The 15,887-nt window shown below is 46.1% G+C and overlaps 1 protein-coding gene and 1 pseudogene across 7 annotated transcripts in view; both read left to right on the top strand.

The window, feature by feature from the left end:
* LOC147459755 (uncharacterized) overlaps window positions 1-12,696 on the top strand; it is a 52,840-nt gene extending 40,144 nt beyond the window's left edge. For 3 of the 7 annotated variants that reach the window (XR_015187909.1, XM_086510967.1, XM_086510966.1), the window contains one exon: window positions 12,042-12,696. Coding sequence is in view for 4 of the 7 variants with exons in the window: in XM_086510963.1 (XP_086367089.1) it covers window positions 10,889-11,193 (305 nt within the window). In the remaining 3 variants the exon portion in view is untranslated. Of the gene's footprint in view, window positions 1-10,888; window positions 11,964-12,041 lie in introns of all 7 variants that reach the window. The other 4 variants (XM_086510964.1, XM_086510962.1, XM_086510965.1 and 1 more) reach the window with 3 other exon arrangements.
* On the top strand, window positions 813-7,250 carry LOC147459756 (uncharacterized; annotated as a pseudogene).
* Window positions 12,697-15,887: the final 3,191 nt, after the last annotated feature.

The raw sequence follows: 15,887 nt of genomic DNA, 5'->3' as shown, positions 1-15,887 counted from the left end.
AATCGCACCTCAGTTCCCATTGATCTTTCTAACCAGGTGCTCAGTCTTCTTGGTTTCATTGGTCAACATCCAATCAATGTGCTCATAGATAGTGGATATTCCACAAATTTTATCAGCACTTCTTTAGTCAGCAAGCTTCACCTACCAATCCAACAGAGTGTGGAAGCTTTTCAAGTGGAACTTGCAGATGGTTCATTTTTGAGCTGCAAGAAACTTCAACAGTTACAATTTCAAATTCAAGGTTACCAGGATCAGTTAAGCTTTGCAGTAATGCCCTTATCACACTACAACATGATTCTTGGTCAATCTTGGCTGTATCAGTATAATCCTGTCATCAGTTTCAGAGATCATTCTATTCGGCTTTATCATGATCATCAAGAAGTAGAACTTCGTGGTCTTTTTAATGCAAAGCCTATCACCTTGGTCTCAGCTTTACAAGTTAAGCGTTTGGTTCGCAAGCGTGATTGTGCAACAGTCTTGATTATGTTGCGAGAAAAGAAGCAGAAACGGAAGAAACCTCAAAATCCTCAACATCACCCACTGCTTACTTGCAACAGCCTTTCTTTAAACCATTTGTGGACTTATTTCCTGATGAGCTCCCAACTACATTACCTCCTCCTCGTCCTATGGATCATACAATCGATTTGATTCCCGGACAACCTCCTCCAGTTCGAGCTCCTTATCGCGTTTCATATTCAGAATCTCAGGAAATTCAGTGACAATTGGAAGATTTATTGGATAAAGATCATATCCGTCCCAGCAAAAGTCCTTTTGGCGCTCCGGTCTTATTGGTAAAAAAGAAGGATGACTCCATGCGTCTTTGCATTGATTATCGTGCTCTCAATAAGCTGACGATAAAAAACAAATTTCCTTTACCTCGCATCGATGAACTCTTTGATCAGCTATTGGGTTCAAGGGTCTATTCCAAGATCGGTCTGAAGTCAGATTATCACCAGATTCGCATTAGAATTGGCGATGAATACAAAACAGCTTTTCGGACAAAGTATGGTCGTTATGAATTTCTGGTCGTTCCTTTTGGGTTGGTACTCCGTTGTATCTCCCAGTCTCGATCCGCAGCTGGTGTGAAGATGTGTGTATCTGGCCAATAGCACATTGTATCCCATGAGACAAGTGGGTGTCCATGTATTTAGGCCTCGTCACAAAACCGTCCTCCGTAAGCTGGAGAAGATGCTCTTTGTAGAAAGCCATCTTCGTGCCCAACTCTTGTGCTGTCTGTATCCATGTCCTCCTGATGTCTAGCTGAGTCAGGTCCTGGCGGATGAGCCTATTGATCTCGGACTGTGTAAGAGTCAGAGAGGGTTCATCTATTAAGTAGTGAAAGGGGAGCAATCTGTCTATGTTGAACCTATGCGCTTGAAACCATGATGTCATCTCCCCATACCAACATGTTGTATCTCCCTTCATGGCTAACTGTCGAGAGGACTAAGTGCAAGGCGGGCGTATCTGTCTCTGGGATGTTTCCACATGTGGTGTATGAAGTAGATAGATCTAGTGAGCGCCTCAACCACTAGTGTGGGGGCAGCCAGCTATGCTCGGATAATGGCACGTGGTACTGAAGCCTTGGCTCTAATGAGACGCGAGATCATAGAGACCAGAGGCTTCTCCATGTCCCCCCATCCATCAGTGCGACTTGTCCTCCCGTGATGATCCAATGAAGGCCCCCATATCTCAACTCCATAGAGCAATGCAGAAGGCACCAGAGTGTCAAAGAGATAGAGCTTCGTTCGAGGCTCCTGAAACTTAACCTATGAACACATCCTCTCCAATCTACCCAATGCCGCATGGGCTCTGGTCAATCTAGTCTCTGCTGCTCTCCTCAATGAAAATGTTGGTCCACTAAAAACCACTCCAAGGTAAGTGTAAGCATCTGTATACTCCACTGTCTCCTGGCCGTATGTGAATGCAGGCGCCGACCTCCTGATCCATTGTGGGGTGGTATTAAATACCATGACCTTGGTTTTACCAAGGTTGATAAACAAACCACTTTCATGGGCAAACCTATGCAAAGCTGACCTCTTGATCCAGTGTGGGGTGGTATTAAATACCATGACCTTGGTTTTACCAAGGTTGACAGACAAACCACTTTCATGGGCAAACCTATGCAAAGCATCGAAGTGACGTTGCATCCTCTCCGAGAGTCGGAGATCAACACAATATCATCAACATATAACAATAGCGGAATCCATGTCCTTGCTAGCGGTGCACCTCTATCACCATCTCTCTCAATGTAGTCAAAAACCTCATCCCCATACATACCAAATAGGTCAAGAGAGAGCGGGCAGCCTTGCTTCACCCCTATAGTGGAGTGAACCGGTGTAGATAGACCCTCTGAGGTGCGTACATGCCCTACTACTGATCCGTAGAATGCCATGATCCCCCAAATGAGCTCTGTGGATACTCCCATCTCCTGTAATCTGCTCATGAATCTAGCTCTGGGTACTGTGTCAATGCTTTGCGGAAGTCCACAAAGCTACAATAGATCCGTCTCCCATGGGATCTGCCCTCCTCAATGATGGCCCTGAGTGTCAAGATATGGTCAAGAGTAGAAAAACCTCTCCTGAACCCTGTCTGCCCACCAGTTACACGCATTCCCTCCCTCTCTGTCCATCTACTGAGCTGCTGCTCAAGAATGGATGCGTACATCCGTGCCAATGTGTGTCCAATCATGATAGTGCGATAATTTCCAGGCTCCATAGGGTCTCCTGACTTGAAGATAAGTACAATCGTAGATAGGCTCCAAGTATCAGGCAAGCCCTCAAATATGGCACGGTTAAACATAACTGCTAGAAGCTCTACTAGTAGATCTCTGGCATGCATGAAATGCTCAACCACTAAGCCATCATGATCATATGCTCTCCCAATCCTCATCCTGTCAATGGCCTTCTTGACCATCTTAGCGGTGAAAAAAGCGCATGTGTGTGGGCATGGATCGGGGGGGTCGGGAAGGGGCGGCTATCGAGGAACTGTGTACAAAGATGATGCGTATTGACCCCAGGTTTCTGTAGAGGTAATGGCAGGGAGGGGGAGGGGGAGACTGCTCATGAAAGAGCCGCCATGCCTCACGCGAGTCTTGACTCAAGAATAGCTGGTATAGATCCTGCTCTAGTCGAGCCAAAAATGCAGTCTTCTTTCGCCGCACTAGGCGTCGGAAGTCAATCTGTGACTGTCTGTGAGTGATGTCCCCCAAAATCACCTCCCTCTGAAGTCTAGCTCTAGTCTGGCGCCATTCCTCATCATACCAGTTGTTTTGACGCATGCTCCCAGAACGACGTCTCTGCTCAGGCTGGGTGTGTGGATATGCCTCTGCTGTTGCATCATGTAATGTCTGTGTCAGTATAGTAGTAAGCTCCTCCAGAGGTCGCCCTGTCTCCTCAATGCATAGACATCTGTATACAGAATCTGTCTCCCGCGTGAAGGTGTAGCGAGTAGGGGCTGCTACCCGTGGTCTGTGTGCTACACTGAACTGGAAAGAGATGGTCAACGACACAAGAGCATGATCCATTGCCACCCCAACACCCCAACAGGTCTGGGCCCAACTATGAGATCTTGGATACTAGGGATGAGGCTCGGCTGTACCATGACATAAATCACTGTGCTGGCTCCATGTCTTTGTGAAAAGCATGTGAAACCTCCCGCAAGTAGGAAATCTCTGTAGGCATTCAAGATGGCCAATCCATGTGCAGTCTCCATGTCTACTAAGTGCCGTCCATACTCAGTATGTTCCCCATCTTGTGATAGTCTGGATAGGCCCGTCTCTGCATCATCCGGCTCTCTCAGCATCTCCTCTGAAGTATCATAAGATACAGTCGGATGATTGACAGTCCTAACATTGAAGTCCCCTAGAATGATAATGTCACCATTTCTAGAGAACTCCCATATGTCATCATCTGAAATAGGAAGGGAGACTGTCCTTTGGGTGGTGCATATACTGACGTACTTGGTGGAAAATAGCAAATAGCATTGTAAAGATATTTGCCTGTCTCTGCTCTCAATCTCACCCACATATACCTAGCTTGCTCATCCCTGCGGGCTATATGTATCAATGGCTGCAACTCCTCCGTGAATAACACTGCCACTCCTCCCGAGCCCTGTCCTCTCTGCTCTGATCGTGTCTCTTGTCTACAGGCTGTTCCCATTTGTATCCACTAATATGAGGCATAGACTGCCCAGGGACCTGATGTGTCTCAGAGTAGAAGATGATGTCTCTCCCGGTAAAACTCTCCTCAAAAGCACCCACATCAAGGCACATAGATCCATTACAATTCCAGGTAGCAACTTTGAGTGTGGTCCCGTAGGCCTCACACCGTCATGTGGAGCGTCGCTCCATTATCACCACTCTTGTATCTCGGTAAAAAGCAATCTTACCTTTTTTCCTTGCCTCTCTAATCTCTGGCATTACCTCCTACATATGGGCGACATGTGAGAGGGTAAGGTCATCCCTGAGAAAGATACCCGTCTTCTTAAGAGTTGGTCTCTTCTTCAAAAAGTCCTTCGCTTCCATGGAGGGAAAACGAAGGATGAGTGCCCTTTCTTTCGAGGTTTCCTTCCTTGCTCCCATTTTTCTTGTTGCCCACTCTCCAAGCTCTTAAGTGCATCGGCTCGTGAACCCGCATCAAAGCCATGAGTTCTTTTACCTCTTCGTCTACATTATCTTTGTCTTTAAGGCCGCAAATTATCACATGTAGAGAGCATATACGTCTTCTTTGCTCCTCTTCTAATGTCAGGTTGATAATGGTGGGTATAGACGTTGTTTCCTTGCTTTTCCCTTTCTTGGCAACCTCAATCCATTTCTCAGCCTCATCTGCTTTCTGTTGAGTCTTTGTAAGAGCATCCACCCTAGAAGTCGTCATTTCTTTGTGTTGCTCTTCCCCGCTCTTTGATGGCTCGTACTTGCTCTTTGATTGTGTTGAGTTCTTCTATTACAGAGGGTTGCAATTCTCCCTCTTCAAGCGTGTTTCGTGATCGTGCCTCAGCGAGCTCCTTCTCAAGTGATGCAATCTCATCGTCTTGGGCCGTCACACGATCTCCCATTGCAGTGATCTTGCTTTCTTGGGCCAAAACGGGATCTTCGAGCATTTTTATTGTCCCTAATAGGTTGCGGTTGATCTTGTTAATGGTTTCGGTCATTTATTCTTTGCACTTTTGAACTGCATCTTCTAAGGGATCGGGCTTATCATTCTTCTCCTCATGTTTGGTTGCTGCTAAAAACGAGAGGAATTTTGCGGCAGAAGGAGATCACAATAACACAAGTGCTTCCACATGATGCATACATGTTCTCTCACATTAAGCATACATGGCGTACATTTTCTGCAATTTTTGCGCGCGCACACACACACACACACACAGAGAGAGAGAGAGAGAGAGAGAGAGAGAGAGAGAGAGAGAGAGAGAGAGAGAAACAACTAGATCATTAGCTATAAAGGGTAATTTACAATGGTGTGCAAGGGGCTTTATATACCCTCTTAGAGAGTTGACCAATTCTATTAAAACAATTAGATAAATGCCTTAAAAGAGTCACACATGAGATACAATGACATCCTTAAAGGGAAGACGAATCCACTAACATAGAGTATATTTACCACATGCATAACTTATATGGTGAATTTATAAGGCAGAAGTGTGCAACTCCGTACATTCTCCATAGACACATACATCATGGAAGGAAGGGAGAATACATACCTGAGTAAGAGGAACAAGTGGTCCAAGAGTCATCATGTTATTCCACCGCTATCTCAGCTTACAAGAGATGTTTGCAAAGCATGTTAATAATTAGTAAGTAGCATGCACAACCTTCTCACTTGCCAATCAAGAGAAGGGTTCACGTAGATAAAGTGCATACCAACATGTTCTCCATTTCTTGAACTTCGTTTTGAAAAGCTTCCATGTTGACTGAAATCTCACTCTGCTCAAAGTCAATGAATGTTGGCATTCCATCACATATAAGAATGTTGGAAGGTCTTGGGTCATTATGAAGAACACCACAATCATGATTTTTTTAAAGATTTTGTGTGAGACTTTTTCTACGCCCATTTGTCAACTTCACCAACCCAAAATTACATGTGCCCCCTTTCCACTCCTCTTTGTCTCCTTGCCCACTCTCTCTCAGCCTCTCAGGTCCTCATCGTCCCCTTGCCCACCCTCGCCCTCTTTCTCCTTCACCCCCGCCCTCTCCTCATTGTCCCCTTGTCCACCCTGTCTCTGCCTCTCGCTCGCGTCCTTTCCCCCACTCCTTTCCCTTGCCGCCGTGCCGCCTCATCCTTTCCTTCCCAGGTTCTAACCCTAACTTGCGGGGATTTATTTAAAAAAAAAACCAGGGTTTTCCGTGCAACAGCAGCAACAGGTTTCAACAGCACATTTCTTTCTACCTATTGCACCTATCTCCTTCTTTAGTGTAACTAAATAGGTAATTTCTGATAGAATTAGCAAATATTCTTCTAGAGTGCTCATCGGCCAGTTTGTTTGTTATCGGCGCATCAAAGGCGCATTCAAAAATTGGATTCAGGCATCCCTCGGGCTTCGAGAAGGATACATTGAAGACATTCTCTTACTTGGGAAGGGCAGTATTGCTTTCATCAGAGGAAAGTGTTGCCCCTCTCATCGGATGGTCTCCTCTCTCTTTCGGTAAAGCTAATCTTTTTGATAGAGTGGTACACATGTCTCTACATGACTACTTTCGAGGACAAATGCAGGGTGCCTAGGTTTCCGGTTAAACTCTCTTTCCCAGACCTGGCCCTAGAGTTAAGAGTGCTAGAGGTTCTTTCGTAGTTTGGTTCAGTTTATTGCACTCCTTTTCAGAGTTCCATTCAGCTTTTGGCATCTGTTCCTTCCTTGATGTTGGCCGTCCCCCCCACTACAGAGTTTCCAGAGTCCATCAGATTTGAGTGGGAGGATTTGATTATCACTCAGTGTCTGGTTATCACAGGTAGATCAAACCAATGTCTAAGATGTCATTCCTTAGGACATCTTGTTAAAGACTGTCCTAAAGCTTGGAATTGGGGAAGTCAACAGACATGCTCAGCCACCTTAGACCCGGCCTAGGGAGGCCATGTCCTATGCTACAACAGTGTTGGGTCAGGCAGCAGGTAGGGGGTCAGACTTGCAGTTTTGCCAAGCCCCAGCATCAGAAGATGGCTGAGAGGTCACAGGCTGTAGAGAGGAACGTCTACCGTCGCAGAGACAGGACAGGAGTGGAGGAACCTCCAGGTAGACCTCTTGAGATGACAACATAGGATGAGAGGTCCTGTGGGAAAATTCTCCCAGGCAACTCGTGCACTTTTTGGGAGCCTGCCACGGGAGTGATGTCTAGCAGTGGTGGTGTTCCTATTTCGGTTGGTCCGCGGTTTGTCTCTTGTGTTAGGGACCATGGGACTTTGATTGCTGGTCGATGCATATGGGTTTCGATCCAGATTGGTGATCAGCTGATTGGTTTGCTATGCGTTTATGCTCCTACATAGGCTCGCTTGAGAGCGGATTTCTGGTAGGGGATTGTGGATGTATTGGCACTTGTGGACTCTTGGATAGAGGGAGGGGATTTCAATAATCTGGAATCACCCTCAGACTATGGTGCTGACGTTCCTCTGCACCTGCTTGATATTGCTCCAGTTGAGATAGATGCTTGGGACAGTTTGCTGTTTGCTCTCAGACTTTCAGATGCGTGGCATGTGCAGTCTTTCATGCACACAGAGGGTACCTTAAATTTCTCATGGGGTTTTCGCAGACAGGCCAGTGGGCTGCTTGAGAGATTGGATCGCTTTTACATTGGTGCCTGGGCATCTATGATCGGTGGCTCTATGACGATTTGACCTGGCACTGCGCTTTCAGATCATGCTCCAGTTTCTATCCGAATTGTAGCACAGAGACCAGATGCTCCTCGTAGGGCATGTAGGATTCCTGACGTGGTTTTGTCTTCTGACACTTTACATGCTCAGCTGGAGGACTTACGGCGTATATCTCTTGAGGCTCCCCCCTTGGATTATGCACATTTCATTATGGATTGTCTTGCTGTCTCCAGTGAGATATGCCGACATCATGCGATTGCGCGGAGACGTTTCTTGAGTGCCAGTGAGCACCGTCTCCATGTTCGTCTTGCCTCTATTCATCGGTTACAGGAGCAGCACACACAGGACCCTTTTCTTGCGCAGGAGGAGAGCCAGGCTAGGGCTGAGCTTTCTCTAGTCTTGGAAAGAAGGGCAGAGTTCAATTATCATGCTTCGGTCTCTCAGTGGATCACCAAAGCGAATAGGATGAACAAGGACTTCTTTGCCACTTTTAGAGAGCGCCCCTCTGGTTCTTATTTGAGAGCTATCAGACACTCGGACGGGGTTCTTTATTCACAGCCTGATGAGGTCTTAGCGCTGACAGCTGATTACTTTGAGGCTCTCTTCGTACCAGACATTCTCACCGCATACATTGCCAATGCTAGAGATGAGGTCTGGTCGCACGTACCAATGGTAGTTACTACAGACATGTCTGCTTCTCTTTTGCGTCCGTTCACAGATTTAGAGGTTCGGGCTGCAGTTAGCGCCTTGGATGCCTCCTCTTGCCCAGCAGATGGTGGTCTCACCCGGCAGTTCTTTCTAGAGTACTGGGAGTTGGTGCATCGTCCACTGCTCCTTGGATTACAACAGATGTTTGATACTGGTTTCATGTCTCCATCCTTGACTTCTGGTTTGATTGCACTTATCCCAAAGGGCAGGACACTACGATGTTACGACAGTGGAGACCTATTACCTTGCTTTCATCCTCTTACAAGCTTATGGCTCATATGATTTCGGGTCGTTTAAAGCCTCTTATGCCTAACCTTATACATGGTTCGCAGACTGCTTTCATTCAGGTCAGATGCATACTGGATAATGTGTTTATCTTTTATGCAGTGGCCAAATGAGCCAAGTCTTCTTCCCTGTATTTGGCAATCCTTCTTCTTGATTTTGAGAAGGCCTATGATAGAGTTGATTGGACTTCCTAGAGGGCACTCTTGCCAGACTCGTGTTTCCTGAGTTGGATTAGAGGTGTCTCAGGTCTCTATCGCTCAGCGACCAAATGCAATTACCATCGGTGGGTTTGTTAGCCACCACTTCACTTTGGGCAGGTCGGTCAGACAGGGTTGCCCTCTTGCTCCTTATCTGTTCTTATTCTTTGCAGAGGCGTTGTCCTCCTTTTTATGCACTCAGTCTACTCGCATCCCTGGCCTGCACCTTCCTATTTTCTGCGGGACAGCAGACTGATCTTTTGGATTCAGAGTATTCAGATGACACCCTACTGATTACGGAGTTCTCTGAGGAGACACTTGATAGAGTTCGAGTTTTGATAGACAGATTTTGTGTTGCTAGCGGTGCTCGTGTCAATTGGAATAAATCATCTGGTATTTCTTTTGGCACAGACGCACATACTGATTGGGGTATTGCAGATGGATTCACTTGGCTGCAGCCAGGAGAATCATGCAGATATTTGGGATTTCAGATAGGCCTGGATGTGCCCAGCAGTTCACTCTAGTACTTGATTCGATCTGCAGGAAGCTCACGCACTGGTCCGCTTGTCACTTATCTCTAGCTGGTCGGGCTCTTGTGGTTAATCAGTATTACTAGCCACTGCATGGTACATTGCTTCATGCTGGATGCTGCACCCTGGGTGATCTCTAGACTCAGGCGCCTGGTGCGCAATCACTCATGGACTGGATCCGATGGTTCGCATGACACGAGAGCTAGGGTTGCTTGACACACATGCATTTTGCCTCGGTCACAGGGAGGACTGGGTATCATTGATCCCGAGCTAGGGTTGCTTGGCACACATGCATTTTGCCTCGGTCGCAGGGAGGATTGGGTATCATTTATCCCGAGATGCAGAGTAGAGCACTTATTTCCAAGTGTATCATCCGGGGGCTGTTTCCCGGAAATGAGCCTTGGAAATCTTTTCTTCAACATGCAGTTCTGCACTCGACTCCTGTAGGGAGAGGTGACTGGGATCCCTCTTACAGATTCATCTTTTGTGATGCACCTCATACTCAGCCAGATTCCTATTTCTTGCGATCAGTTCTGGGGGTGTGGAGTGCTTTGCGCAGGGACATCATTTATCGACATCTGATTCTTACGGAGGAGATTCAGCGTCAGCCACTCATCTGGAATCCGAGGGTTCTAGATGAGGAGGGTTGACAACTAGGCATTTGTACTCACATTGATTGGGCAGCTTGGAACAGGGGACCTGCGGTTTACAGACTTGGCTTGACGCCCGATGCTTGGATGTAGATTTGATGGTCACCACCTATTCTATTGGCAGGAGTGTTGTACCACGGATGCTCGAGATTGATGCTGCTATCCCACAATGCTGGATTGATAGTGTCACAGACCCGCAGATTGAGAGTCAGCTTAACTGTATCCTGGCTTCTCCAGTTCTCTGGCCCTCATGTTTTCTTCTAGGGCGAGCCTAGTGACCCTGTTTACTTATTGGCTGTCGGTACTTATTTTAGAGGCTCCCTATCCATGATACATGCTTCAGTTTGGGATGTGTCTGACCAGAGCAGGGAGCCTATTTTTGCCACTATTGCGTCTATTACGTTGTGGTGTATTTGGAAGGCTCGATGTGTGCACGTTCTTAGCGATGAGCCTTCTTTTGAGACGGGTACATTGCGGATTATTTGATTAGGGCTACAACACACTCTTTGCAGCCAGTGGGATGCATCACAGGGAGACTCTAGAGCAGCAGAGCAAAAGAGATTTGACTTTCTCTGTACTTGGGGGCGGTCTTCACTGTTCTTTCATTTCTCCAAGGGGTTCATGGTATGGCATTATGCTGTGCATACTACATGCATCACATCAGCCACCTTGATTATATGATTATGCATTGTAACTTGTAACTTGTCCGTTGTGTTTAGGAGAGACAATTTTCCAATACATTGATGAGGCTATTGAAGAGGTTGGGCCAGAACATGTGGTGCAAGTGGTGACAGATAATGCGAGCGACTGCAAGCTCATGGGAGACTCGATTGATCTTATGATGGAGGACATTAGACATCTTTCATGGGTAGCTAATGTGATTGATAAAGCATTGCAGCTTATCAACTTTGTCACACGTAAGTCCTTTGCTCTTGGATTATTCGCTCATCATTGCAAATGGGTGCTCAAGAAGCCAGCCAAGACACGATTTTGCTACATGTTTATTGTCTTACACGTATCTTGACTCTTGAGTCATTTAAAGTTGATTTATGAGTCTTGAATGTATGCATGAGACCTATGGTTGTGAAATTTTCAGCCTAGTCAAATGCAAGGATGGTCTTCGACACATGGTGGCTGATCAGGAGTGGCTTGATTGGTCGGAGTCAACCTCACCTGCTGTAGTGAATGCTCAAGACGAAATCTACAACAACACTTTTTGGGCTGATGTAGATGTCATCTAGGTTGCACTTTTCCCCATTGTCTCAGTGTTGCGCTTGTGTGACAGTGAGGGGTCTACCATGGGACTACTTTATGAGTTCATGGATAGACTTAAGCGTGCTATACACAACTGCAGAGTACTTAGTCCTGAGAGGTGCCATCTCGATTCTCGAGACTCAAACCTTTCATGTTTATCATGTATGTAACTTGTACGTTGAATGTTCTTATGTGTTACAACTTACCATGTAATTCAGACGGCCTATTAATTGTGTAGAGCATATTCTCCACCCTTTGTGGAGAAATGATTCACATAGGACCGATAGGAGGAGGACCTCTTGGAGTATAGAGGTAACAGGGGTGGGTTCTCACGACCAATTGCAAAGGAGCCTGAGAATAAAGCCATCCCAGGATCTTGGTGGGAAAAGTTTGGAGGTTTTAATCCTACCCTCCAGGCTTTGGCTATGCGAGTCCTCTCACAAGAGGTAAGCTCCTCTGGCGCAGAGAGATTATGGAGTATCATGGGCGACATACACACAAAGGATCACAATAAGTAAAGTTATAGCATATCACTTACAGGTAACATGATACATCTTATGCTGTCGATGGTTAATCTTAAAGCTTGTTACTTAACAAATTTCTTTTGGTAACTTGTAGGCTCAATACTCTGAAGGTAGATAAGTTGGCTTATGTCAATGCCAACCTTCGAGGCTTGGAGAAGGTTGGAGGATTAAACAGTGGAGGTACAGTGAGCTCGACAATAAAACAGGTCGACCATAAAAAAGTCGTAGTGGAGGTTGCGGACATCTCGAAGCTTCAGCCACGCACTACAGAGGATGATGTCTATGACTTCATTTGAGAGTACATGATGCGCTTCGCTCGACAGACTTGCTCTACTATACGATGTCGTCTTGGAGAGGCATCAGATTCGGGTGTTGCTGTTTGTGTTGCAGCTAGCTACTCATGGATGTCACGGTTCATGCAACCGCTTTACTCGGAGGGTTGTGGAGCCTTTACACTTACTCCAGAGTGTGAGAGTGATTCAGAGGATTCTCATTCTGACTCTTGATTCTTATGAGACTCTAGAGTTTGGATCATGGATGATCATTGATGGAATCTATGGCATCGATCACATATTTATTTAGTATCATGTTTTGTTTTGGATTTTGAGATGTATCATGATTCATGTACTATTTTGTTTTGATGACTCACCATGAGTCTTGACTCTCGATTATTTCTGAATCTACATCCTATTGTTTACAGCTCAATGGTTTTGTGTTCAATGGTTTAATGCTATTTGTTAGTTGCAACTTCTTCGTATTGAAATTTGAATGTTTTGAAATAGCTAGAAGCTTGTCAAAGACTCAAATGGTGCTTGAAGCTTGTTTCTTATGTTGTGAAATCTGATTCATTGTGATACTAGTCATTTTGCATGATTGTATCCTATTATCCCGTAGTTGTTTAATGTCTTAGTTCTTTCAGTGTCCTCTCCTTAGTGACTTTGTTTGCTTATGTTTGTTTTTTTTCTTTTTGGGTTTGATGTCCTTTCAAATGCTTGCTATTAAACTCTGAATTTTCTGTTCTTATGACGGTATATATATCATTTCTGCGATCTCATCATGGTCTTCAGCAGGGTAGGTTGCCTCGAGAGCTTGCTGAAAGGTCGATTTTAGGGTTTGTTGTGAGGCAGCTTGAAACACCTTTTTGGGATCTCCTTGTTTGATTCACTTGTGGGAGGTTGAGTGTCTTGGGCTGAAAATTGAGAGAAATGAAATGATATATTAACGTCTTCAAAAGGCCAAAATGACCTATGAGACCATCAGATACAAAGTGGTGAATCTAATACAATGTCTGAAGTACAAGTACAAAAAGTACTGAAAGTAAAAATGAAAACTGAAATGAAGTGTGAAATGTGAGATGTGAAAATGTAGAATAGGCCCTCAATGACAATTTGGGTGTCGTGCTAGAATGCCTCTGATCCTCTGCTGGAGTCTCCGTCGATGTAGTGTGCTCTTGTGTCTCGGTCGTGGTCATCTCGATCTGCCGAGCTCAATCGCCCTGTCAATGAGGGTGCCTCTGGTATGAATGCGGGTACAACCCTGTGCTGGTGGTTGGTCCATGTCTCTTCAATAGACTGTCTCTATGTCGGTGTAGCTCAATTAGATATAAGCCAAGGCATCTCTGGTCCTGATACCTCATGACTCTATCTAGGGGTACAAAACCCTCCCTGAATAAGCAATGGAAGCGCCCTCGTATCTCATAATACACAGTGCAGTGGCATATGTAGTGTAGCTCTGTCTCTGGCTCTCTACCGCATAGTTGACATATCCTAGCCTCTGGTGGTATCCCTCTGAATCTACCCGTCTCAATCTCCAGCTGGTGTGAGGATGTGCGAATCTGACCAATAGCACATCGCAGACCATGAGATAAATGAGTGTCCATGTAGTTCGGACTAGTCACAAACCCATCCCCTGAAAGTTGGAGAAGGTGCTCTTTGTAGAAAGCCATCTTCGTGCCCAACTCGTGTATCGGCTCTACCCATGTCCTCTTGGTGTCCAACTGTATAAGATCCTGACGAATGAGTCTAGTGATCTCCGTCCGTGTGACTGGCAGGGAAGGGTGCATCCAAGGAATACTGAAAGGGAGGCAATCTATCCATGCTGAGACCATGCCTCTGAAACCATGAGGTCATCTGTGCATACCAACATGATGCATCTCCCTGCATCGCTAACTGTCTAGAGGACTCAAGAGCCAGTCTAGTATATCTGCCTCTATGTGTATCCCATAGACTGTGCATAAAGGACACTGATCTGGTAAGAGCCTCAATCTCTATAGGAGGGGCGGCTACCTCCGCTCGAATAATCGCATGTGGTACCGAGGCCTTGGCTCTAATCATCCGGGATATCAAAAATACCAAGGGTCTCTCCATGTTCCTCCAACTGTCATGATTCACAGATGGTCCCCAAACTTGGACCCCATAAAGCATAGCTGAAGCAACCAAAGTATCAAAGAGCCATAGTTTTGTTCGTGGTTCTCGAAACTGAATCTGCGAACACATCCTCTCTAGCCCTCCTAATGCCGCATAGGCTCTGGATAGTCTAGTCTCTGCTGCTCTCCTCAGGGTAAACCTCGGTCCTGTGAATACCACCCCCAGATATGTATATTCATCTGTGTACTCCACAGTGTCCTAGTCATATACGAGTGTAGGTGCCGATCTCTTGACCCACTGTGGTGTGGTGTTAAACACCATAACCTTGGTTTTACCAAGGTTCACAGACAGTCCACTATCCTCTGCAAAGTTGTGCAATGCATCCAAATGTCTTTGCATGCCCTGTGGCGACTCTGACATTAACACAATATCATCAGCATATAATAATAAAGGGATCCATGTCCCTGCCAGCTGAGCGCCTTTGTCACCCTCTCTGTCAATGTAGTCAGAGACCTCATCTACATACATACCAAAAAGTGTAGGGGACAAAGGACACCCCTGTTTCACTCCAATAGTGGAATGAACAATGTCAGAAATCCCCTCAGGAGTGCGTACCTAGCCAGTCACTGAGCCGTATAAAGCCATGATCCCCCATATGATCTCTGTGGGTACTCCCAACTTCAGTAGCCTGCGCATCAATCTGGCCCTCGGCACTGTGTCAAATGCCTTGCGGAAGTCCACAAAGCAACAATACATCCGTCCCCCATGTGCCCGACCCTCCTCAGTAATGGCTCTGAGTGTAAGAATATGGTCCAAAGTGGAGAAACCCCTCCTGAATCCAGCCTGTCCTGCTGCTCGTATGCCCTCATTTTCTGCCCATTTACTCAGTTGCTGTTCAAGAATGGATGCATACAACCGTGCCAATGTGTGCCCTATCATAATAGTACGGTAGTTCCCTTGTACCGTGGGGTCCCCTGCCTTGAAAAGAGGTACAATAGTAGATAATCTCTAGGACTCGGGTAGTCCCTCACACATGACACGGTTAAACAACCGCGCAAGAACCTCTGACAGTAAATCTCTAGCATGTATCAAGTGCTCTGCCACCAAACCATCATGATCATATGCTCTCCTAGTCCTCATCCTGTCAATGGCGTTCTTCACCATCTCAGTGGTAAAGAAGGTACTAGTGGTGGGACATGGCTCTAGAGGGTCTGGTAATGGTGGTTGCCCAGGTACTGTATATAATGATGCTGCATATTGACCCCAAAATCTCGGGAGAGGTAATCACTGGAGGAGATGAGTGCTCATGGAAGAGACGCCAGGCCTCACCTGAATCTCGGCTCAAAAAGAGCTGATACAAATCACGTTCCATCTGGGCTAAAAAGGCCCGCTTCTTCCGTCGCACTAAACGCCGAAGGGCAATCCGAGACTGTCTATATGTAATGACTCCAAGTATAAGCTCGCTCTGAATCTGAACTCTCATCTCTCTGCACTCCTCATCATACCAACTATTCTGAGGCATGTTCCCAGAACGTCTTCTCTGATCTGGTTGAGTGTGTGGGTATGCCTCTGCT

Source organism: Adiantum capillus-veneris, chromosome 4, assembly GCF_014529385.1.
Source record: "Adiantum capillus-veneris isolate H3 chromosome 4, ASM1452938v2, whole genome shotgun sequence".
NCBI classification, from domain to species: Eukaryota; Viridiplantae; Streptophyta; class Polypodiopsida; order Polypodiales; family Pteridaceae; genus Adiantum; species Adiantum capillus-veneris.
The sequence above is the reverse complement of the archived record's forward strand: the minus strand, read 5'-3'. Positions and strand labels throughout refer to the sequence as shown.